The 23,925-nt window shown below is 32.6% G+C and overlaps 2 protein-coding genes across 3 annotated transcripts; one reads left to right on the top strand and one right to left on the bottom strand.

The window, feature by feature from the left end:
* Positions 1-3,877: 3,877 nt before the first annotated feature.
* Positions 3,878-6,425, bottom strand: LOC107904030 (terpene synthase 10). Of its 2 annotated transcripts, XM_016830303.2 has the most exons (7): positions 6,098-6,425; positions 5,719-5,986; positions 5,254-5,632; positions 4,942-5,160; positions 4,720-4,858; positions 4,399-4,647; positions 3,878-4,309 (listed from the first exon to the last, which is right to left on the bottom strand). In XM_016830303.2, the coding sequence occupies exons 2-7, from the start codon at positions 5,936-5,938 to the stop codon at positions 4,010-4,012; spliced, it is 1,506 nt and encodes a 501-aa protein (XP_016685792.2). In that variant the 5' UTR covers positions 5,939-5,986; positions 6,098-6,425; the 3' UTR covers positions 3,878-4,009. The 2 variants fall into 2 exon arrangements, with proteins under 2 accessions (XP_016685792.2, XP_040948136.1); XM_041092202.1 differs by lacking the exon at positions 6,098-6,425 and having other exon boundaries at positions 5,254-5,576; positions 5,719-5,848.
* A 10,916-nt stretch (positions 6,426-17,341) lies between these two features.
* Positions 17,342-18,336, top strand: LOC107902401 (uncharacterized). The gene is made up of 3 exons (XM_016828592.1): positions 17,342-17,393; positions 17,834-18,061; positions 18,212-18,336. Exons 1-3 carry the CDS (start codon positions 17,342-17,344, stop codon positions 18,334-18,336), a joined length of 405 nt encoding a protein of 134 aa, XP_016684081.1.
* The last annotated feature ends 5,589 nt before the right edge of the window (positions 18,337-23,925 follow it).

Raw genomic sequence — 23,925 nt, forward strand, 5'->3', positions numbered from 1 at the left:
GTCAGAATGAGCCTACTAGTTCGGTGGTAGTGGGTGTGTTTGTTTACCTCTGGGTCCCGAGTTTGAGTCCTCACGTGTACTTTAAGGAATTAATTTTATTATACTTTTATTTTTGTTTAGTTTTAAAAACTTATTTATTTTTATTGTATTTTTTTAATTGGAATGATGAGGTTTTCTTTCTCACTTTCTTCCTCCCTCAGGTTTGTCCCTCTCTCTAACTCTTAAATTGTTTTTTCGGATTCTTTAAGGTTTCTTTCACTTCTCTTTTTATTTGTTATTAAATTCTTTTATTTTGTTCTTCGATTTTATTTTTCTGCTCCAATTTCGTTGTTGATTTCTGTCTCGTTGGAGGTTAGCGTATTTTTTATTCTTGTTTCAATTTGGATTCGAGTAGAAGTATTGTTGAGCTTTTCAGAATCAAGTTCATAACGATAAGTTGAGGCACGTTGGTCGATTGTTAGTGCGCAGGAAGCGTATATCAGGTGTGTGTTCTGAAACTGTTTAACTTCGGTATCGAATTACTATTGGGTTCTATAGAATTTAGAAATTTCTTGTGTGTTTTAAAATTGATTAATTGAAGTATTGTATTGCTATTAAATACCATGAAATTCTATATATTTTGGGATATTTCTCAGTTACAAAGGTTTGGGGACCGTTTCGATATCAAAAGCACAATTTTTAGATTGTTTTGGGTGGTTTCATGACCACACGAGTGGACACATAGGTGTGTGCTGCACACGGGCGGTCCACACAGCCATCTACGAGCTCAGTTTACAAAAACGATGTTCGGAAACTACAATTTTTAACACCACTAACCTTCGAGTATTTACAAATTTAGTCTTTTTTTGTTAGTTTTCTTTTTGTCAATTTCTTAATTAAAAGATTTCTTTTATAATTTTTTCCATTGTTATTTTCTAATCGTTCAGTCTAATTTAATATCAATAAAATTTGATATTAGATGTGTGAGATTTGAACTTGTGTTTCCCTCTTTTAATTGGTATTCGTTAATTTTTCAAAATTTCGTTTCGCTCCTTATATTGGTATTCACAATTTTTTATTTATTTATGAAAAAGATAGGTCTGTCTCATAAAATCATTATATATAAAAATAATATTATAAAGAAGAAGATATATATAAATATATAACTCTTCTACTAATAATATTGTTTAAAATTTTCAGCATAAAAAAAAGAACATAAGCACAGAATTATAAGTTTAATTTAAATTAGGGTGATATTAAAAAATAACATTTTAAGCATCCAATAGTAACATGTAACATTATATTCTTTTAGGGTGCATAAATAATATAATACATCAAGAAACATCAAGTTAACTCTTATTACTATTTTTACTTTAAAATTAATTTATTTTTAAATAAAAATGTAAAACCCTAAATTCTAAACACATTTAAAGCTTATTTCCTAATCTAACCCTTTCCCTAAATTATAAATCTAATTGAAAAAAAAACTGATAAACGTTACATTACTATTATTATTAATTTTATTAAAAGTTTTACTCTAATTTTATCTAATTAATTAACACAGATTTAAATATTGTTAAAAGAGAATTAATCTAATGTTAGAAAGTATATATTGATTAGAAATTCCATTAAAAAATAAAAAGTGACACATTGTTATTAGAGGTCTAAAAATTGATCTAATATAATTTAAACTCTTAGTAAATTTATTAAAAGTTTTATATTAATTTTATCCAATTAATCAACACTAATTAAGATTTAAATATTATTAAGGAGAATTAATCTAATGTTAGAAAATATATTATATTAATTAAAAATTCTTTTTAAAAAGATATAAATCAGTAAACTATTAGGGTAAACTACTAAAATAGTCACTGTTATTTATCTCAGATTACATTTTAGTTACTTACGCTATCGTGTTGTAATATTTTAGTCACTGAGCCGTTAATTGCCATTAACGGTACAACAGTAAGTTGATGTGACACGTTAAATCATCATTTCAAATAAAAATTTTAGATTAATTTATACAATTGGTCCCTATATTTTTTTCATTTTGAGCAACTTAATTTTTTATTTATTTTCTTTTAACTTTCTTCTTCTTTTTTTCCATTCTCTTCTGCTTCTCTCTCTGTTTTACTCCCTTCATCATTTCTTTTAGCATAGTTTTTCTATGTTTTATATTTGTTAAAACTAGTCCCTATATTTTTATTTTTTTGAACAATTTAATTTTTTCGAGTGAGGCGAGCTTGTGGACTAGTTTTAACAAATACAAAACATAGAAAAACAACGTTAAAAGAAATAAAGAAGGGAGAAAAATAGAGGGAGAAGCAGAAGAGAATGGAAAATAAAGAAAAAAAAGGAAAGTTAAAAAACCATAAAAGAAAAAAATTAAATTGCTCAAAATGAAAAAAAAATATAGAGACCAATTGTAGAATTTAACCTAAAATTTTCGTTTAAAATGATGATTTAATGTGTCAGGTCAGCTTATTGTTACACCGTTAACGACAATTAACGGCTCAGTGACTAAACTATTACGACATGATAACGTAATTGACAAAAACGTAACATTTCAAACATAAATGATTAAAATGTAACTTGAGACAAACAAAAGTGACAATTTTAATAATTTGCCCAAACTATTGTTGGATGTCTAAAAAATAACTTTTAGTATCATCCTAATTTAATTTAAACTTTAAAATAATTTTGAATTAACGTATTAATTAATAATTTTTAAAATCTAAACACATGTAAATCAATTAATCTATTAAATATTACATTATAATCCTAAAACACTTTGATATTATAAAAATTATGGTATATAATCAATAATTTATTTTTATACCATTAAATGTCTATCATGTACTGTTATAGTATTTCTACTACGTACAATTTTAATAGCTACTGTTATGCTATTAAGAATTACAACCATTTATCAATTATTTATTATTTTATCATATGCTACTATTTTATAATTGCTTATTTTTTTGTTAAGAAGTTTACTATATTTTATGTATAAATTATATTGATAACAATTTACTGATTCGAGGAGTTTAGACGCAATCATTAAACTGTTAAAAATATTAATTTGGACATTAACATTAGGGATATAAAAAATTTTGGTCACATAACTGTTATTAGAGACTAATGATTGGATGGTGTAACAGTGTTATGATACATGTATTTATCTGATATCCAAATCATCATATATTTAAGTGTTTATTATAGACTACATTAGCCAATTAAGAAATTCTAATCGAAATATGAGAATTTTATAATGTCAAAATAAAGAACTCATCACTTAAAAAAAGTTAGTAACCAAATTGTAAACTTTTCAAAGTTAGATGACCTAAATAGAATTTTTTTAAAGATAAATGATAAAAATTGTAATTTAAATTTTAAGAAAAAAAACATTTTTAAAAGTAGTAATGCTATGCAGATATGTGTCATGTTAAACATTGTGAAAATAGCATTTAACATATGGTAGATGTTGTTACATTATCATTTTATTTAATAAATAGTAACAAAAACACGAATAATAAAATTTTTTAACATGTTTAGTTTTTCTGCTTAAATTGGTTACTTGAATAGTGTGATTTGAAATAATTTATATTAATAGTTTATGTAAAAATTTTAAATTATATATAATTATTTTATTATTTATTAACAATAATTTAAAATCTAAAAATAAATTAATAAAAATTACATAATAATATTTTTTTGTCATGGGATCATGTATTATGTTTGACATTTTTCTTTTCTTTCCTCTCTCTTTTTTCTTTTGTTTTTAGAAAACATGTAGCATTCATTTTATAAGAACATAGTTCCAAACAAAGGCTTAAAAGACTCATAAACAGAACAATGTAGAGAAGTAGAAACCATCAAAAGCAAAGGGAACAACATGTACTAGGATAGTCCTTACACTACCATAAGTTTATTGTAAACCATAGTAAAAGATCATAAAATGATTTGACATATTACACTAAAAGCTAACAATTTTCTTGACCCTGTATGGAAATGACTCTAATGTTCTTAATCATTTGGGCAAAGAAATTGGGTTGACAAATAACGATAACACTCTATCTTTGGTTTCCTTATCTTCAATACCATGGCCATCGCCATTTTGGTACATCAATAAAGACACTCTAGCAATGTTCTTACTAATTTCAATTAACTTTCGAGAGAAAGGAAGTTTCGCCATTTGATCCTCATTTATCTTTTTCCATGTTGCGTCAATTAACTTCCTTATGTGTTCACGAGCTTCTTCTTCAGATACTCCACTTTCGTACTTATAACATTGGACTGATTTAGGAATATCACCTCTTTTTAGCTCATGCTAGCCCCCCCAAAAAAAAACGGCAAGCATATCAGTACTAGAGTAATTAATTCATGGAAATGTCAAGTTTACAACTATATATTGCTTACCGGTGATGTCCCTAAATCGTTTGTTAATCGTATAATTAAGGAGGACCCATATATTATATCGGAGTAATTTTCTTGGATGTTGTGCAATCCCTCTTCGGTTATATGGTCAGTTACCAAATAAGAATGAGCAAGCATTAAAGAACCCCCTACTGAAATCCAAGCATTATCAATGTACTCTTGTAAGGTTGGCGTATATCCAGTGTAATACCATTTTGCCTCCACCAAATATGCTTTACAAAGATCTGTCCACTAAATGAATAAAACAAATCAAATAGAGCTGATGAGGAAAAGCAAGAAAGAGAGTAGAAATTGGTTTAATACCAGTTTCTTGAGAAAGGGAATGACATCTATCCCTTGTTCCTTAAGAGTGTCAAACGCCATTTCATGTACGGAATTGTAAAGAGCATGATAATATATCTTCATATAGTCTGGAAGCCTATGTATTTCATTTATATCCCATCTGAAATTACACCAACATATATATTTAAGCTTATTAAACATTGGTAACAATTACCAAGAGAAGATAAAATTAGATGTGCAAACCTTTCAACAACATCCGTGAAGAGCTCCAACTCATCTAGGGTTCCATAAACATCATAAACATCATCTATAACTGTTATTAGCGCATTGACCATTGTATGAAATATTCTACTTTTTCCATCCTCAGGAGCAATTATCATTCCCGCACTCCATAAAAAGTTTTCCATCAGCCTATCTCTAGCAAAGTTAAACCTCTTGCCAAGACCAAGTTCCTCCCACCATCTAAATAATAAAAGTAAAAAGAAAAACGAAATCATACTTGTGTTAAAGCATATGCGAGTTAAGTTTGAACTACTATGCAGTAGGCATACTTACGTTGAAACATATCTAAGATCTTCCTGGTGTATAGATTGGACTATATTGTAATCCAATATGGCAAGCTCTAAGATAATGGGATTTTTGTCCTTGTTTTTCTCATACACGTCTATGAACCATCTAGCTTCCAACCTTGGCATCCTCCAATGTAGAGGTAGCTCCAAGGCATGGTCCACAAGCATCCAAAGATATTGATGATCATTGTTCTCCTTCAAATACTGTTTGAGAAGTTTAGCTACTAACTCTCTAGCATTCTCCAATATTGTTTCACCTTCTAATATGAGGTATGAAGCCTCATACAGGCTGAGCAGTCCCTTAAAATCCTGATTGAGGCTTGATTTAATGTTTCTAACATCATCCATAAAACAAGTGAAAACATCTAGTGGATAAAAATAATTCAATGTTAAGTATCACTAAATTAGATAAAAAATTTGATACATCCAATTTTTTAATTTTTGTTTTTACCTTGATCCACCTTATACCCATTTTGTCTGAGCAATCTAAATTCAAGAGCTGTAGCATATAAATTGTCTTTCTTCCATGCAACAGAATTAATGCGATCGGTACTTATATTCTTCAATGTTTTGTTTATTTCAGCGTCAAAGTGATAGGACAAGCCAAGTCTTTGTAAGGTATCAATAAGCTCAAGTTTCTCCAAAGGATCCACCACATTTCCAAGCATCATCCTCACTTCTTCCTTTAGTTTGCTCGCTCGTACCTGGTACGATTCATCCTAGACACACAGGTCACATCAAGTTTTTTGTTAGCTTACTCTAAAAAGGAAAATCAAAACAAAAATATTGTCAACTGCAACATATATATGCACTAAGAATCTGAAATATACTTGTACAAAATCATTTCTGAGTGACTGAACATAACCATAATCCCAAATAGAAGGGTGGTAATTAGCCGATCGTCTAGTTATGTTGGCGTCTTCAATAGAAGTTCTGTTTGTAGTATCACTTTGTGAGGCAGAAAAAACAGTTAACTTCCGGAAGCTTGACCCATCGTATGAGAAGCTTTTCCATTTTGAGTGTACGAGGAAACTGCACAACTAGAATGAACTAAGGCAAACGGGGAAACTGCACAACGAGAATGAACTAAGGCAAAAAGCCATTTCCAAAGCTTCAAACTACTGCTTAATAAATCGTTATCACTTGGTATGGAGAATGAATTGGAACAATGCGAAGTTGTATATATAGAAGTATTTTTTGTTGATACATACAGTAACAAACATTAATATGTAAAAAAAATATTGAAGGCAATGATAACGTAGGTTATATTTTACTTATAAAAAATAATATAAGTTTTAAAAAAATAGTACATGTTGTTAGTGCCTATATTTTTTAAATAAATTATATTTTTATGGTTAATTTAGTGAGTTGTTAATGTTTATTTAGTAAAAATACGATTCACATGCTTTTATTTTTCTTTTACTTTTTGTCTTGATGATTTTTGTTTAAATTATTAATTTGTACTCGTTTTTATTTGAGTGATATTCTCAAGTAAACAATATTCATTATTATATTATTTGAAATGATTAGAATGCAAAAAAAATTCCTTAAGATATTTCAGATGATCTAGGATCAAACAAAACGGAAGTTTTATTACTTCGTGTGGACCTCTACACAAATGGTAATTATTTCAATGAAGACAAGCTAACAAATTTCAATAATACACCACATCATGCAGGCTTTTTTTTCAAAATTGTATTTAATAACTGATTATTTATGAAAATAACCCATGTATAAATTTTTTACGAAAATGACTTGTTTTCTACAGTGCATGTTGATGCCAGTCATCTCACCCTCGGCACCACCCTCCATCATCTTGTAATGATTGCCCGATGATTGCTCGGTCTATAAAAAATAATTTTTTTTAGAGTTGGCACAGTGTTCATTGGCACCGTGTATTTTTTTTTCAAATACACTTTAATAATACTAATATTCCCAGATATAAAAAATAATAATTTTAATAGGTTTCAACATTCATGTTGTCGGAATCGGTTCAAATTTTAAAAATTATAATCCTAAAAGCATAACTACACTCTGATATTATAAAAATTATGGTATATAATCAAAAATTTATTTATATACTATCAAATATCTATCATGTACTGTTATAGCATTTATACTAGAATTTTATTAGCTACTGCTATGCTATTAAGAATTACAACTATTTATCAATTATTTATTATTTTATCATATGCTACTATTTTATAATTACTTATTTTATTAGTTACACTGCAACAAAACAGGCTTTTAGCGGCGCTTGTAACTGTAACTCTAGAACGGCAAAAGCTGAAAAGCTAAAATACGGCGTTGAGACCACACGAGTATGTGATCACTCGTGTGGAAAGCCAAACCTGCGAATCATGGGCGATAAACTGTAGAGGCCTCCATGAGCATTTTCATGGGCTTAGGCCGTAATGGGCCACGTTGGGCTGAAATGGGCTGTGTGGGTTCAATGGGCTTGTGGGCCCCACACAGATGAAATCCACTATTTAAGGCAAATACTACACTGGGCTATGTGGATTCCATAGTCGTGGCAAAATCTAGGCTCAGCGGGCTGCACGAGCGTGTGGGCCCACTTGGGCTGAGTACTGGGCCTTGGCCCATTTACACTGTTATGACCATTTAGGTTACCTGAGTCGCTTGAGGCGACTGCGAACCTTTTGAGAGGTCAATAAATGACCAAATTACCCCTACAAGGTAAAAAGATCAAATTACCCCTATAGGGTAAAATGACCGAATTACCCCCACAAGATAAAATGACTGAAATACCCTCCTAGGGTAAAATAACTGTTATACCCCTAGGAGATGAAATGACTATTATGGCCTTATGTTTATGACTGATTTGCTCTATTACATGTATGACTGTGATTGAGCATGACATTTTGCATACACGTACGATATTATGTCACGACATATTGCATGAGGATGGGTTGTTATATTTGGAGGAAGTGTACTATACTGATAAGGTTGCACGGGTCACCCAAGACGACTGTGGACCTACTGATGGCTAGATGTCGTTTATTTTACTGGCAACTTTGCTGTTATATTGGTGTGTTGGCTGAGTGGGTCGATTTTATCCCCAGATTGGTGTGTTGGTGGTTCATAGTGGTGTGTTGGGTGGATTGGGATGGGTTGCATTATTGCACTGTACCGATACTGTATTGGGCTAAGGCCCACATTGTTACTGTATTGGGCTAAGGCCCACTTGTTACTGTATTGGGCTAAGGCCCACATTGTTACTCTTTTGGGCTAAGGCTAACACTGTACTGTTACTGCTTATTGTATACTGATTGACTGATAGGGGATTACACACTAAGTTTCGTAAACTCACTCTTTCCTTTTAACCATGATCCTCAGTCTTAGGCGATTTGGTGTTGCGAGGGACTCGGAGGTGGCCACACAACTGCAGCAGTTCTACATTGGCTTTCATTTAAATTTAATGTTTATGTTGGGTTTTGTTTATGTAATAAGGCCTTTAAGATTGTTTAAAATTTTAATTGGGCTCTTGCTTACTTATTTTAAACTTCTAGTTTAGGAGATGATGAATTTTCAAAATAATTACTGTTTTTAAAGACATGAAATTTAAACATTAGAGTTTTCAAAAGCTTCTCCGATTTTAGATCAACCTTTTATATCAAAAGCAGACAACAAGACAAACGTTTTGGCTAGATGATTTATTAAATAATAATTATGGGGTTTTTAAGCCTAGAAACAAACTTTTACCAACAAGTCCAATCTTTCGAAAGACACTTCAATGTGACACGCCAGATCCGACCATAACGTTTAGGCCATGTTTGGGGTGTTACAGGGTCGGGCCGGGTCGGCTCAGGCTTTGAATGTCCCAACCCGAGCCCGACCTATTTTTTAAATGAGCCTGCTTTTTTTCCCAAGCACATTTTTCATGCTTAATATTTTGCCCAAATCCTTTCAAATTTGTAGTAGGCCTTCGGGACTAGACGGGTAATCCGAGCCATGAACAGGTCTAGTTGCGTTTTGCCCTTAACAGTTTTGTCTAGTAAACCACAAATTTAGTTATTTATTATTGGCATAATGTAAAATTTAGCCCTTAATATTACATATTTTGTCAATCTGGCCATTATTCCTTTTTTTAGTTAAATTTGACCTCAATCTTTTTCAAATTTGACAATCAACCTTTTGAAAAAGAGTCAAAATGACTTTTCTTCAATAAGAATGCTAACTAAAATGTTAAGTTTTTAAACATGACAACCTACATGATAGTCCTCATGTACTCCATGTTAATTTTTTAGAATTTTTATGAACTTTTTATATATTTTTTTATTTTGAATTTAATTTTTTGATTTTTATAATTTTTAAATTATTTATTGACATTAAATATAATATAAATGATGTTATGTTAGCATGATGTGAAATATATTTTTTGAATTATATATGTATTAATACTTTTAATAATAGTTATATATTATTGTATTATTTTATGTATTAATAATATATTAATTTATTTTAAATAATACATTATTTAATTAGTCATATACCCAAAACACTTTAAAATTATTTTAACATATATTTTTCTATGTTTTTACTTTCAAATATTTTCCACGTGTCATTAATTTTTTCTGAAGATTTTAAATATTAAATTAAAAATAAATTCTATTTTAATTAATATATAAAAACTAGTTAAATAATAAATAGAAGAGGATGAAAAAGTGCATGAGTTGTCGAAAAGAATACATGATAGCCACTTGGATGATGGGTGAGAATACAATGAGCAAAACGTCACCGTTTTGTTTAAAATTAGACCCTAAACACTAAACCATAAACCCTAAGCCCATAAACCCTAAACCATAAACTTTAAATCTTAAACCCTAAGCCCCTAAGCCCTAAACCATAAACCTACACCCTAAGCCATAAACCTACACCCTAAACCGTAAACACTAAACTCTTAACATTAAATCATAAACCTTAAACCTTAAACCCTAAACCATAAACCTATACCCTAAACCCTAAATATATATTACAAGGGACAAAAGTAAGTAAAAAGAATCTTATTGCTTACCTAAACCCTAAAAGAAATTGAATTTTATCATTTTATCAAAAACCCTAACCCTTAACCCTAATAGCCTAACCCCTAAAACTATGAACAGTACTAAGACCCTAACTATAAAATAATAAACCCTAAATCACAAACACCGCTAATGCCACTAAAGCTCAACAACAAACGACGTCGTTTTCTTAACTTTTTTACGGCATTTTGCAAAAAGTGCCACTAACGCTCGATCTATAGCGGCGTTTTTCGACAAAGCATCACTAATTCTTGATCTATTGCGGCATTTTTTAAAATGTTCCGTTAATGCCACTAAATCTCAACAACAAACGATGTCGTTTTGCTCAACTTTTTTGCGGTATTTTCTAAAAAGCGCTGCTAATGCTCGATCTATATTGGCATTTTTCAAATAGGGCCGCTAATGCTCGACCTACTATGGTGTTTTTTTAAAAAGCGTCGCTAATGCCACTAAAGCTCAAAAAGTTTTGCTCAACTTTTTTGTGGCGTTTTTTGAAAAGCACCGCTAATGCTTGATCTATAGTGGCGTTTTTTAAAAAGTGCCGCTAATGCTCGACCTATAGCGAAGTTTGTTTTAGAAACGCCGCTAATGCTTGACCTTTTACGACATTTTTGTCATAAACGCCTCTATAGCTCTAACCTTTTGCGGTGTTTTCATACTAGCGCCACTAATGTACAACTTTTACGGCGTTTTTGGTTCAAGTGTAGCTATAAACGCAGCTAAAAACCTGTTTTGCTGTAGTGCTAAGAGGTTTACTATGTTTTTGTATAAATTACATTGATAACAATTTAATGATTCGAGGAGTTTAGGCTAAATCATTCAATTGTTAAAAATATTAATTTGGGCATTAACATGGGACATGAAAATTTATGGTCACATAACCGTTAGAGACTAACGATTGGATGGTGTAGCAATGTTATGACACATGCATTTGATATCCAAATTCACTAGTGAAGTATTTGATATCCAAATCATCATATATTTAAGTGTTTATTATAGATTACATAAGCCAATAAAGAAATTCTAATCAAAATATGAGAATTTCATAATATCAAAACAAAGAATCCATCACTTAAAAAGTTAGTGACCAAAATTGTAAACTTTTCAAATTTAAATGACCTAAATAAAATTATTTAAAAGATAAGTGATCAAAACTTTAATTTTAATTTTAGGAAAAAATAACATTTTTAAAAGTAATCATGCTATGTGGATATGTGGCATGTTAAACATTGTGAAAATAACATATGGTCCATGTTGTTACATTATCATTTTATCTAATAATAAGTAAATAACACATGAATAATAAAAAATTCAACATCTTTACTTTTTATGGTTAAATTGATCAGTTTAATAGTTTGATGCCAAATAATTTATATTAATGGCTTATGTAAAATTTTAAAATTATATTTAATTATTCTATTATTTATTAAAAACTAATTTAAATTTAAAAATAATTTAATAATAATTACGTAAAAATAAATTTCTTTTGGTCATGGGCTCATGTGGTATGTTTGGCATTGTTCTTTTCTTTTCTTTCCTTTTTTTTATTTTAATTTTAGCAAACATATAGCATTCAATTTGTAAGAATAGAGTTACAAGTAAAGACTTAAAAGGACTCATAAATAGAACATCAGAGAGAAGCAGAAACCATCAAAAGCAAAGGAGATCAGCATGTACTAAGATAGTCCTTACACTATCGTAAGTTTATTGTAAACCATACTAAAAGATCATAAAATGATTTAACACATTACACTAAAAGTTAAGAATTTTTTTGGAAATAATTCCAATGTTCTTAATCATTTGGGGAAAAAATGGGTGGACAAATAATGATAACACTCTATCTTTGGTTTCGTTATCTTCAATACCATGACCATCGCCATTTTTGTAATCAATAAAGACACTCTAGCAATATTCTTAGCAATTTCAATAAACGTCCGAGAGAAAGGAAGTTTAGCCTTTTGATCTTCATTTATCTTTATCATGTTGTGTCAATTAACTTCCTTATGTGCTCACGAGCTTCTTCCTCAGATGTTCCTCTTTCGTACATATAACATTGGATTGATTTAGGAACATCACCTCTTTTTAGCTTATAATAGCCCAAAAATAAAAAAATAAGGTATGCATATTAGTATTAGAGTAATTAATTAATAGAAATTTCAAGTTACAACTATATATTGCTTACTGATGATGTTCCTAAATCGTTTGCTAATCCTAAACCCCTTATATTCCAGGTAACTAATCTACATAGTATGGACTAGATAAGAAAATTAGGCTGGATAGGTTTTTGATGGATGAAGAATGGTTAGAACATTTTGAAGATCTTCAACAGGAGGGACTAAATAGATCAGTATCGGATCATATTCTGATTTTGTTAACTAACGGAGCAGTGGATTTGGGTCTGAAACCTTTTAAGTTTATAAATGCGTGGCTTAGCAAAAAGGAGTTTTTGAGTTTAATTAAAAAATAATGGAATGAAATGGGCAGCTCGAATGGTAGAATATTGGGGAAATTGAAGAAGTTAAAAGGAGCTCTTAGGAAATGGAATGGTGATGCACGAAACGAATTGGAAAAAAATAAATGAGATACAAGAGAGGATAAGATGCTGGATGATGAAAGCTATAATCGAGAGTTAACAAAGCTGGAAATGGAGGAGATGAAAAGGTTGAATCTAGAACTTGGGGAAACAATTAAATTTAAGGAATCAGTTTGGAGGCAAAAATCAAGAACGACATGGTTGAAAGATGGAGACTCTAACACAGTTGAAAGAGAAGATGTTTAATTTTTTTAAAGACCACTGTAGTTGCCCTTTGAGGACATGGAAAATGGATATGGTATTTGTTAGCGATTGAAACGATTAAGCAACAAGTAACAAAAAATAGCAGAATAAATTGAGAAATTGAACACACAAATTTAACGTGGAAAAACCCTTCTAAAGAGGATAAAAAACCACGGGCAAAGATAATTTTACTATAATGGCAAAAGAACGAAGAGTACAAAAGATGGAGATAAAACTAAACTCCAAAAACCCGAAAACAAAGAACTCTTAAAACGTAAACACAAAATCCTCTAAATGTGTTATGAGTTCTAATCTCTAATGGGTGTCTTTACTAAGCTTGTAAAAGAGCCTATTTATAGGCTAAATTTATATGTCAAATAATAATAAAATAATCTAAACTAATCAGTGTTTGACTGAAACAAATAAACAGAGTTTAACTAAAAGATTATTTCTAAAATTTGACTGAAAATAGGAGTCATACTTAACAAATCTCCACCTTGACTCATATTTTCTCAACACCATCTTTGCCAAAGCCCGCCACGAGCCTATCTTGAACTATGCAGGGAATTAACTGAGTCGAATCTGTGCTTAGAAACTGGAAGACTTCTAGCCTTCGACTTGTACACTGCCAAATCAAAACTAACCCGGGTCTGATTTTCACGAACACAGTGCTCTAACTTTTCAAAACCTGCATCCAAAAGAGAATCTCTCTTTAGCAAAATAGTCATACATTTTTCCCTCCTATGACCAAGTCGCCTCCACTCCAAACGAGTTGACTTTGACTCTGTAACGGACGAGGGACGTCTGATTTCACCGGTCACTGTAGAACCTTCCAGAATATAAAGACTGCCAGTTCTTTTACCTTTTAACAAAATGAGAGCTCCACGAGATACTTCAATGCCTCTTGACTCGATGTTGATTCTGCATCCTTTCAAGTCTAAAATACTCAAGGAGATGAGATTCTTTCGTAAAATAGGTATATACATGACATCTGAGGGTGTCCTAATCATCCCATCGTGTATCCTAATTTTAACAGTACCAATACATCTTCCTCGATCAAATTAGCACCAGCTACATCTTCCTCGTTACTCTCAGCAGCTCTTTTATTTCACAGTTTATAACAATCTGCTTTGACGTGACCTAACCTTTTACAATAGCGACACCTTTTGTCTCGTTTCTTTGATGCTATCAAAACGGAAGCTTGCCTATCTGCCTTGCTATCCAAATGAAGCTCATTGTCGAGTTTGTCTCTACTCAACAAATAACCATTTACATCTTCGAACGAGAGTTTGTCTCTGCCATAAATCAGGGTCTTCCTGAAAGACTTGTATGAAGGGGGTAAAGAGCACAATAATCGCATGCTTGATCTTCATCATCAATATGAACCTCAACATTCTTTAAATCATTTAAAAGAGTAATGAATTGATTGATGTGATCTCTAAGAAGCTCACCTTCGTTCATGCGAAACGTAAATAGACATTGTTTCAACACTAAACAGTTAGTCAGAGACTTAGTGGCATAAAGAATTTCTAACCTTTTCCACAAGGCGGATGAGGTCTTCTCCATCAATACCTTCTGCAATACTGTATTCGCGAGGCACAACTGGATTGCAGACAAAGCCTTTTCATCAGGCTCTTCCCATTCTGTTTTATTTAGATTCTCAGGCTTTTTCCCGGTAACAACCTTTTTCAAATCGGATTGAACTAGAATTGTCATCATCCGAACTTGCCACAGATTGAAATTTGTCTCACCATCGAACTTCTCAATTTCAAACCTTATTGTTGTCATATCTGACTGGGCTGATCTTTGAACTAGCTCTGATACCACTTGTTAGGGATTGACCCGATTAAGCAACAAGCAACAAAAAATAGCGGAATAAATTGAGAAATTAAACACACAAATTTAACGTGGAAAACCCCCTCTAAAGAGGATAAAAAACCACGGGCAAAGATAATTTTACTATAATGGCAAAAGAACGAAGAGTATAATAGATGGAGATAAAACTAAACCCCAAAAACTCAAAAATAAAGAACCCTCAAAACGTAAACACAAAATTCTCTAAATGTGTTATGAGTTCTAATCTCTAATGGGTGTCTTTACTAAGGTTGTAAAAGAGCCTACTTATAGGCTAAATTCATATGTCAAATAATAATAAAATAATCTAAACTAATCAGTGTTTGACTGAAACAAATAAATAGAGTTTAACTAAAAGATTATTTCTAAAATTTGACTGAAAATAGGAGTCATACTTAACAAATCTCCACCTTAATTCATATTTCCTCAACACCATCTTTGCCAAAGCCCGCCACGAGCCTATCTTGAACTATGTAGGGAATTAAATAAGTCGAATCTGTGCTTAGAAACTGGAAGACTTCTAGCCTTCGACTTGTACACTGCCAAATCAAAACTAACCCGGGTCTGATTTTCACGAACACAGTGCCCTAACTTTTCAAAACCTGCATCCAAAGGAGAACCTCTCTTCAGCAAAATAGTCATACATTTTTCCCTCCTATGACCAAGTCGCCTCCACTCTAAACGAGTTGACTTCGACTCTGTAACGGACGAGGGACGTCCGATTTCACCGGTAACTGTAGAGCCTTCCAGAATATAAAGATTGTCAGTTCTTTTACCTTTTAACAAAACGAGAGCTCCACGAGATACATCAATACCGCTTGACTCGATGTTGATTCTGCATCCTTTCAAGTCTAAAATACTCAAGGAGATGAGATTCTTTCGTAAAATAGGTATATACATGACATCTGAGGGTGTCCTAATCATCCCATCGTGTATCCTAATTTTAACAGTACCAATACCAATTACCTTACTAGATGAATCGTTTCCCATGCGTCCAACTCCACCTTCAATTGAACTGTATGTAGAAAACCATTCTCTATAGGGACACATGTGGAAATAACAGCCTGAATCTAAGATCCACTTGGACATAAGCTTGGAGTTATCACTCGTTGACACTAACAAGAAATCATCACCGCTTTCATCGATCAAATTAGCACCAGCTATATCTTTCTCGTTACACTTAGCAGCTCTTTTATTTCGCAATTTATAACAATCTGCTTTGACGTGACCTAACCTTTTACAATAGCAACACCATTTGTCTCGTTTCTTTGATGCTATCAAAATGGAAGCTTGCCTATCTGCCTTGCTATCCAAATGAAGCTCATTGTCGAGTTTGTCTCTACTTAAAAAATGACCCTTTACATCTTCGAACGAGAGTTTGTCTCTGCCATAAATTAGGGTCTCCCTGAAAGACTTGTATGAAGGGGGTAAAGAGCACATTAATAGCATAGCTTGATCTTCATCATCAATATGAACCTCTACGTTCTTTAAATAATTTAAAAGAGTAATGAATTGACTGATGTGATCTCTAAGAAGCTCACCTTCGTTCATGCGAAACGTAAATAGACGTTGTTTCAACACTAAATGGTTAGCCAGAGACTTAGTTGCATAAAGAATTTCTAACCTTTTCCACAAGGCGGATGAGGTCTTCTCCATCAATACCTCCTACAATACCGTATTCGTGAGACACAACTGGATTGTAGACAAAGCCTTTTCATCAGGCTCTTCCCATTTTGTTTTATTTAGATTCTCAGGCTTTTTCCCGGTAACAACCTTTTTCAAATCGGATTGAACTAGAATTGTCATCATCCGAACTTGCCACAGATTGAAATTTGTCTCACCATCAAACTTCTCAATTTCAAACCTTGTTGTTGTCATATCTGACTGGGCTGATCTTTGAACTAGCTCTGATACCACTTGTTAGGGATCGACTCGATTAAGCAACAAGCAACAAAAAATAGCGGAATAAATTGAGAAATTAAACACACAAATTTAACGTGAAAAACCCCCTCTAAAGAGGATAAAAAACCACGGGCAAAGATAATTTTACTATAATGGCAAAAGAACGAAGAGTATAAAAGATGGAGATAAAACTAAACCCCAAAAACCCGAAAACAAAGAACCCTCAAAACGTAAACACAAAATTCTTTAAATGTGTTATGAGTTCTAATCTCTAATGGGTGTCTTTACTAAGGTTGTAAAAGAGCCTATTTATAAGCTAAATTCATATGTCAAATAATAAAATAATCTAAACTAATCAGTGTTTGACTGAAACAAATAAACAGAGTTTAACTAAAAGATTATTTCTTAAATTTGACTGAAAGTAGGAGTCATACTTAACAGTATTTAAATTCAATAGGCTGAAAGAAGAAGAAACTTTGAAACTTGAGGTACATTTTTCTATGGAGGAAATCAAGGAAGCGGTGTGGAGCTATGATGAGAACAAAGCTCCAGGTGTGGATGGATTTAATCTATGCTTTTTTAGAAATTGTTAGGAGATTGTACAAAAAGATTTTTTTGAAATGATGGCAAAATTTTATAAAACTGGAAAGTTGGAGAGAAGCATTAATTCGTCTTTCATAGCACTCATACCTAAGAATGAAAATTTGAATGACATTTCCAAATTCATACCAATTTGTTTGGTGTGTTCGTTGTATAAAATAGTGGCAAAGGTTCTATCGAGAAGATTACGTGAAGCTATTGGGGCCGTGGTAAGTGATACACAATGCGCATCCATTCAAGAAAGACAAATCTTTGATGGATTATTAATCGCAAATGAGATAATACATTCAGTTAAGGAGAAGGTAGGTGCGGAGGGATATATTAGCTGGATTTTTCCAAAGCTTACGATTGTGTGTGCTGGGAATTTTTGGAGCTTGTGTTATTAAAAATAGACTTTGGAAAGAGGTGGACTGGTTGGATGTTGGAGTGTGTGTTAACAGCGAGAGCAGCATTGCTTATCAATGGTACAATCACAAATGAGTTTAGACTCTACAGAGGTTTCAGACAAGGGGACCCATTATCACCATTCTTATTTATTCTAGTGACGGAAGTACTGCACTTGATGATGGATAAAGCTGAGGAGATGGGGATCATTGAGGGAATAAAAGATGTTATACCTGGTTGGTCATTCACACATCTATAATTCGCGGATGACACCATTTTATTTTTGAAGGCCGATAAGGAAGTGGTGAGGAATACTAAGTATATTCTCCATTACTTTGAAATTTTCTCTGGGTTAAGTATTAATTTTCGTAAGTCATGGATTGTAGGGTTTGGCATTAACGAGGAGTTTATGTATAGAGTGGCTGCTATTTGTAAGTGTAAGATAGGGGAATTGTCGTTCAATTACTTGGGAATTCCTTTAAGAGCTGACCCAAGGAAGATTTCTTCTTAGAATGGAATTGTGGAAAGAGTTGAGAGGAAACTATTGGGCTAGAAGTGTCGTTCTCTCTCTTGGGTAGTGAGAATTGTGCCTATTAACGTAGTGTTATCCTCTTTGACTATTTACTTCATGTCAGTTTTTCAAGCGCCTGTAGCTGTGATTAATAAAATTGACAAAATTAAAAGGAATTTTTTTGTGAAGAACTGTTGGTGAAAGAGGAGGATCGACTAATATGGATACATGATAATAAAGGGGATGTTCTTGGTGAAGAAATTATCAAAATTACTGATCAAAGAAGGAGTGGAAGACATTAGTTTCGCCTTTGATAAGATTTGGAAGTTAAAGGTACCTCTTAGAGTAAGAAGCTTCCTTTGGATGATTTCAATAGATAGGCTACTTATTAAGGAGTTCTTGATTAGAAGAGGTGTGCAGATTTGTCAATTGGAGAGAGGTTGCTCTTAGTGCAAGAGAGAACTAGAGAACGTGGAGCATCTTTTTCTTTCAATGCAAATTCATTGACGGGTTTTGGTGAAAATTTTTTGAGTGGTGGGATGTTGAATGGAATCCAGTTGATGGGTTCTTAGATTTTTACTCTTTTTGTAATAAGGTAAAGTTTACAAGTGTGTGCAAAAGCCTATGGCTGATATCAGTGAAAGCGCATGCTGGTCCGTGTGGTTGGCAAGGAACAAGATTGTGTTTGAAAGGAAGTGGTCTACAATGAACAATTTGTTATTTCACTTCAAGATTTGGGCTTTGATGTGGGTTAGGTTTGTTCAAGAGGAATTAAAAGTGCAAGAGAGATCATGGTGGATATGCCCGTATAGAATCTGGTGTGATTTAAAAAAACTGGGATGGGTGGCATGTTCTGGTGTCCTCTGAGGTATGGTTGGGTAAATTTTAATGTAAGTAGAGTGGCGAACGAGGATGAAGTCGGGTGTGGAGGGGTGTTAAGAGACTCGAATGGGGTGGCAAGGGCATTATTTTTGGGTCCAGTTGCAACAAAAGACTCCTTTACAACTAAGGTTGGAGCGATTATCATTACTTTGGATGTGTATTTAGTAATGGGCTGAAAAGGTAAAGGCTCTCTAATTATTGAGATTGGATCAAATAAACTGTTTAGTTGGTTTGAGAATAAAAGGCTGAAATCATGGATGCTGCAATCTATCTTCAAGGATATTAAAAACATAATGGTTAGAGTAAGTGATGTTTCTTTCTCGAAAGTTGAGAAGCACGAAAATGAGATGGCTTATGCTCTAGAGTTAGCTGGAATAAAAAGGCCTGGAATGTTTAAGGCATGGTGGTGAATATATATTGAGTGATGTTGTTGTGTTTCTTCTGAAGAATTGGTTAGGTTTTAGTGTCTAAAGGATTCTTGGTTATATGGGGCATATGTTTTGGTTGCTTGCACAATTGTTTTTTAGAGGGCAGATTAACAAAGAGGGGTTTTGGGGGTTTAGTGGTATGAAATTATGATGTTATCGGTATGAGATTTTGTTGTTTTGTACTTGGGTGAGGGACACTTTTCATAAGGGATTGCTGCATTTTGCAGATTTTAACATTATTTGTAAATTCTTAAAATGTGTATTAATTTGATTAAAAAAATATTATTAGCAAATTGACCTTTGTAAGAATTCTTCTACTTCTTTCCATCCCGAGGAGCAATTATCATTCCCACACCCCATAAAAAGTTTTCCATCACCCTATCTCTAGTAAAGCTAAACCTCTTGCCAATACCAAGTTCCTTCCACCACTTAAACAATACAAGTAAAAAAACTGAAATCATATTTGTGTTGATGCATGCGAGTTAGTTTTTTGAATTAGTATGTAGTAGGCATACTTACGTTGAAACATATCTAAGATCTTCCTGGTGTATAGATTGGACTATATTGTAATCCAATATAGCAAGCTCTAAAATAATGGGATTTTTGTCCTTGTTTTTCTCATACGCCTCTATGAACCATCTAGCTTCCAATCTTGGCATCCTCCAATGTAGAGGAAGCTCCAAGGCATGGTCTATAAGTATCCAAAGATATTGATGATCATTGTTCTCCTTCAAACATTGTTTGAGAAGTTTAGTTACTAACTCTCTTGTATTCTCCAACATTGTTTCACCTTATAATAAGAGGTATGAAGTCTCATACAGGTTGAGCAGTCCCTTAAAATCTTGATTAACGCTTGATTTAATGTTTCCAACATCGTCTATGAAGCAAGCAAAAATATTTAGTGGAGGAAAATAATTCAATGTTAAGTATCATTAAATTAGATATAAAAATTGATACATCTAATTTTTTAAAATTTGCTTTTACCTTGATCCACCTTTTACCCATGTTGTCTAAGAAATCTAAATTCAAGAGTTGTAGCATATAAATTGTCTTTCTTCCATGCACCAATACTGATGCGGTCAGTCCTTATATTCTTCAAAGTTTTGTTTATTTCAGCTTCAAAGTGATAGGACAAGCCAAGTCTTTGTATTGTATCAATAAGCTTAAGTTTTTCCAAAGGATCCACCATATTTCCTAGCATCATCCTCACTTCTTCCTTCAGTTTTCTTGCTTGTTTCATGTACGATTCATCCTATACACACAGGTCACATCAAGTTTTTGTTAGGTTGCTCCAAATTTAGCTTTATTAAGGCAAAATAGGAAAATCAAAACAAAAATAGTGTTAACTGCCATAGATATATGCACTAAGAATGTGAAATATACTAGAATAAAATCATTTTTCAGTGATTGAACACAACCATAATCCCAAAATAGGAAGGTGGTAATTAGTCGATCGTCTAGTTATGATGACGTCTCCAATAGAAGTTTTGTTTGTAACATCACTTTCTGAGGCGGAAATAATAGTTAATCTATAAAAGCTTGACCCTTCATATGAGAAGCTTTTCCATTTTGAGTGTATGGGGAAATTACACATCAGGAATGAACTAAACATGCAAAAGGCCATTTTCGAAGCTTCAAACTACTGCTCGATAGATCATTATCACTTGGTATGGAAAATGAATTATAACAATGCAAAGTTGTATAGATAGAAGTATTTTTTGTTATTACATACATTAACAAACATTAATATGTACACAAATTTTGAATGCAATGATAAGGCATGCTATATTATACTCTTAAAAAGATAATATAAGTTTGAAGATTGACATGAAAAAAAATTAGTACATATTGTTAGTGCGTATTTTTTAAAAAAAATTATATTTTTATGGTGAATTTAGAGAGTTGTTAATGTTTTTTAGTAAAAATAAGATTCACATGATTTTATTTTTGTTTTACTTTTTGTCTCCAAGATTTTTATTTATATTATTAATTTTTTGTGCCGGCAGACTGTGTGGCAGTGCCACCAGGCAATATATGCATCCGGCCTGGGTTTTTGTTGAGTTTTGTTTCCTTTAACTGTTTAAGAGATGAAAAAAGAAAGAAAGATCTATGTTCAGTTGAAGAGAAAACAATTTTTGTTGAAGATGAATAACCAAATGTTGTTGGTATACGTTCATTTCGATGGAGCAATTCTACAAACAATTGAAGAAGGTTGTGTAATTCAAGGTCGTCAAAAAGTAGGGATGAGATTCAATAAGACTGTAATGTTAGAAGAAATGAAAAAAGAATATCAATGCAAAAATACTTGTCTATTGTGGGAAGATGATGTCAAGATTATTCTACAAATTTCTAGTTTCCTCAGATCAGTGGAAATTCGAGGAGATGAATCTTGTAGATTGTGATGATTTGGGCACTTCGCAATTTATTGCCCGACTATGATCAAAAACCCTTGACCAGTTGAGTTATTCACTGAGTTAGTTGATCCCAAGCCTGTTCAAATTGTCCCTGCAATAACTCAACATCACGTGTTTGAGTTTGATCTTAATGTCGAATGGGAAGTTCAGTAAGGCTGTGGAGGGACATTGCAAATGCCAAAAATCCAAAGTATGGTAGAAGTTCGTATAACAACTCTATCCTGGTCCCTAGTCTAAAGATACATCCGGAAGTGATGGGAACCAGCACAGATGGTGAAGAAAGGTCTAATAATGATAATCATTCTCATCATGATGGTGAAGAATTTAGTGACCCGGATGCAAATATGGTCTTGAACGATATCAATGATTAAGGCAGGAAGAGGGTCAAGATGTACACCTCCCTTTGATCGGGAACTTGAGTCATTGTATATTTATATGGAATGACCCTGTGGCCTACATGTTAAGCATAGACCCCTATACAGTGCTTACACCCGAGTTCCCTGAGTACCCAAATATAATACCTACTCATCGATTATGGGTAGATTCATATTTTAGAGAGATGTTCGTTGGGAAATAGTTCAAGAATAAGGTGGACTATGTATTTGCCATCAAGCAGTATATCATGAAGGTGTCAGTGGACTACAAAGTCATGAAGTTTGCACTAACTTTATATGTTAGGAAATGTTGTAGTGCTGAAGAAGGGTGTAACTAGCGGGTTTTGGGATGCATTAATACAAATGACTCAACTCTAGACAATTTGAAGATTAGAAGGGCCCGATACATGCACGATTTAGAGAGTGACACAAGACCACCGCAAACTAGATGCAAAAATAATATGCAACTACATTATGCGCTCATAAAAGACATGTCCACCATTACTGTATCGATCCTTATCGCAGACATGCAAGCCTGGTTCAAGTACATGGTGTTGTATAGGAAAGCATGGTGGGTGAAACAGATGGCAGTGGAGTAGTTGTAAGGTGACTGGGATGTGTCATACAAATCTTGAGTTCAAATAGATAAGGAACCGAAAGTTGGTGCGTTAAATTACCTCTTCTACAATATGTAACATCATTCGCAATAGTGGAATTCATAGCCCAAAACATGGGTAAATGATATCCTCTCATTAGCATTACATGATTGATGAAAAGTAAATGTAGTCATAGGTTGTCCATCTTTGTGATGGATGACTTGATCATTATTTGATAGTGATTTATTTTTCATGAAGGAAGATGTAATGGTTACCACAAGATAAAATAAAATCATATTGGGAGAATGGATATTATCCCAAAGAGATCAAGGATATCCTATGGGGGTAACACACTTATGAGAAAGTCATTGGACGAGCACTGAATACCTATTTTCATAATGGTATGTCATTGGGGAGAGCTCAGTCACGAGACTATAGTGGAATGACTTTGTGACTAAATGACTTTATAATTAATAGGCAAAAAGTTGGATATTAATTATAAATCGTTTGAACCTCTACTACATATGTCCAATCGATCCCTCTGCTAACTCGTTGAAACTAGAAATAAATTGTGTGTTTGAATAAAAATGAATGGAATGAATAGAAAAAGGGAAATGCGAAGCACTCAGGAATGATTATGGTTTTCCATGAAATAGAGAAATGGAATCATTTTGAAATGAATGTAGGTTTCCGAAAATGAAAATGAAAATGGAAATTTGCAAATCCTATATAGGATTACTTAAAAAATGATGGAAAAATGAGTATATTTATTTGGATTTTTTTGAAGCTCAAAAATGAAAATAAATCATTCAGTCATAATGAACATATTGAATTGTGACATATTGAACATATTTTCTCAAAATTTTATTGGGGTAAAATCGTTAAAATTTTGCTA

The sequence above is a fragment of the Gossypium hirsutum genome, chromosome D05 (assembly GCF_007990345.1).
Source record: "Gossypium hirsutum isolate 1008001.06 chromosome D05, Gossypium_hirsutum_v2.1, whole genome shotgun sequence".
Taxonomy (NCBI): domain Eukaryota; kingdom Viridiplantae; phylum Streptophyta; class Magnoliopsida; order Malvales; family Malvaceae; genus Gossypium; species Gossypium hirsutum.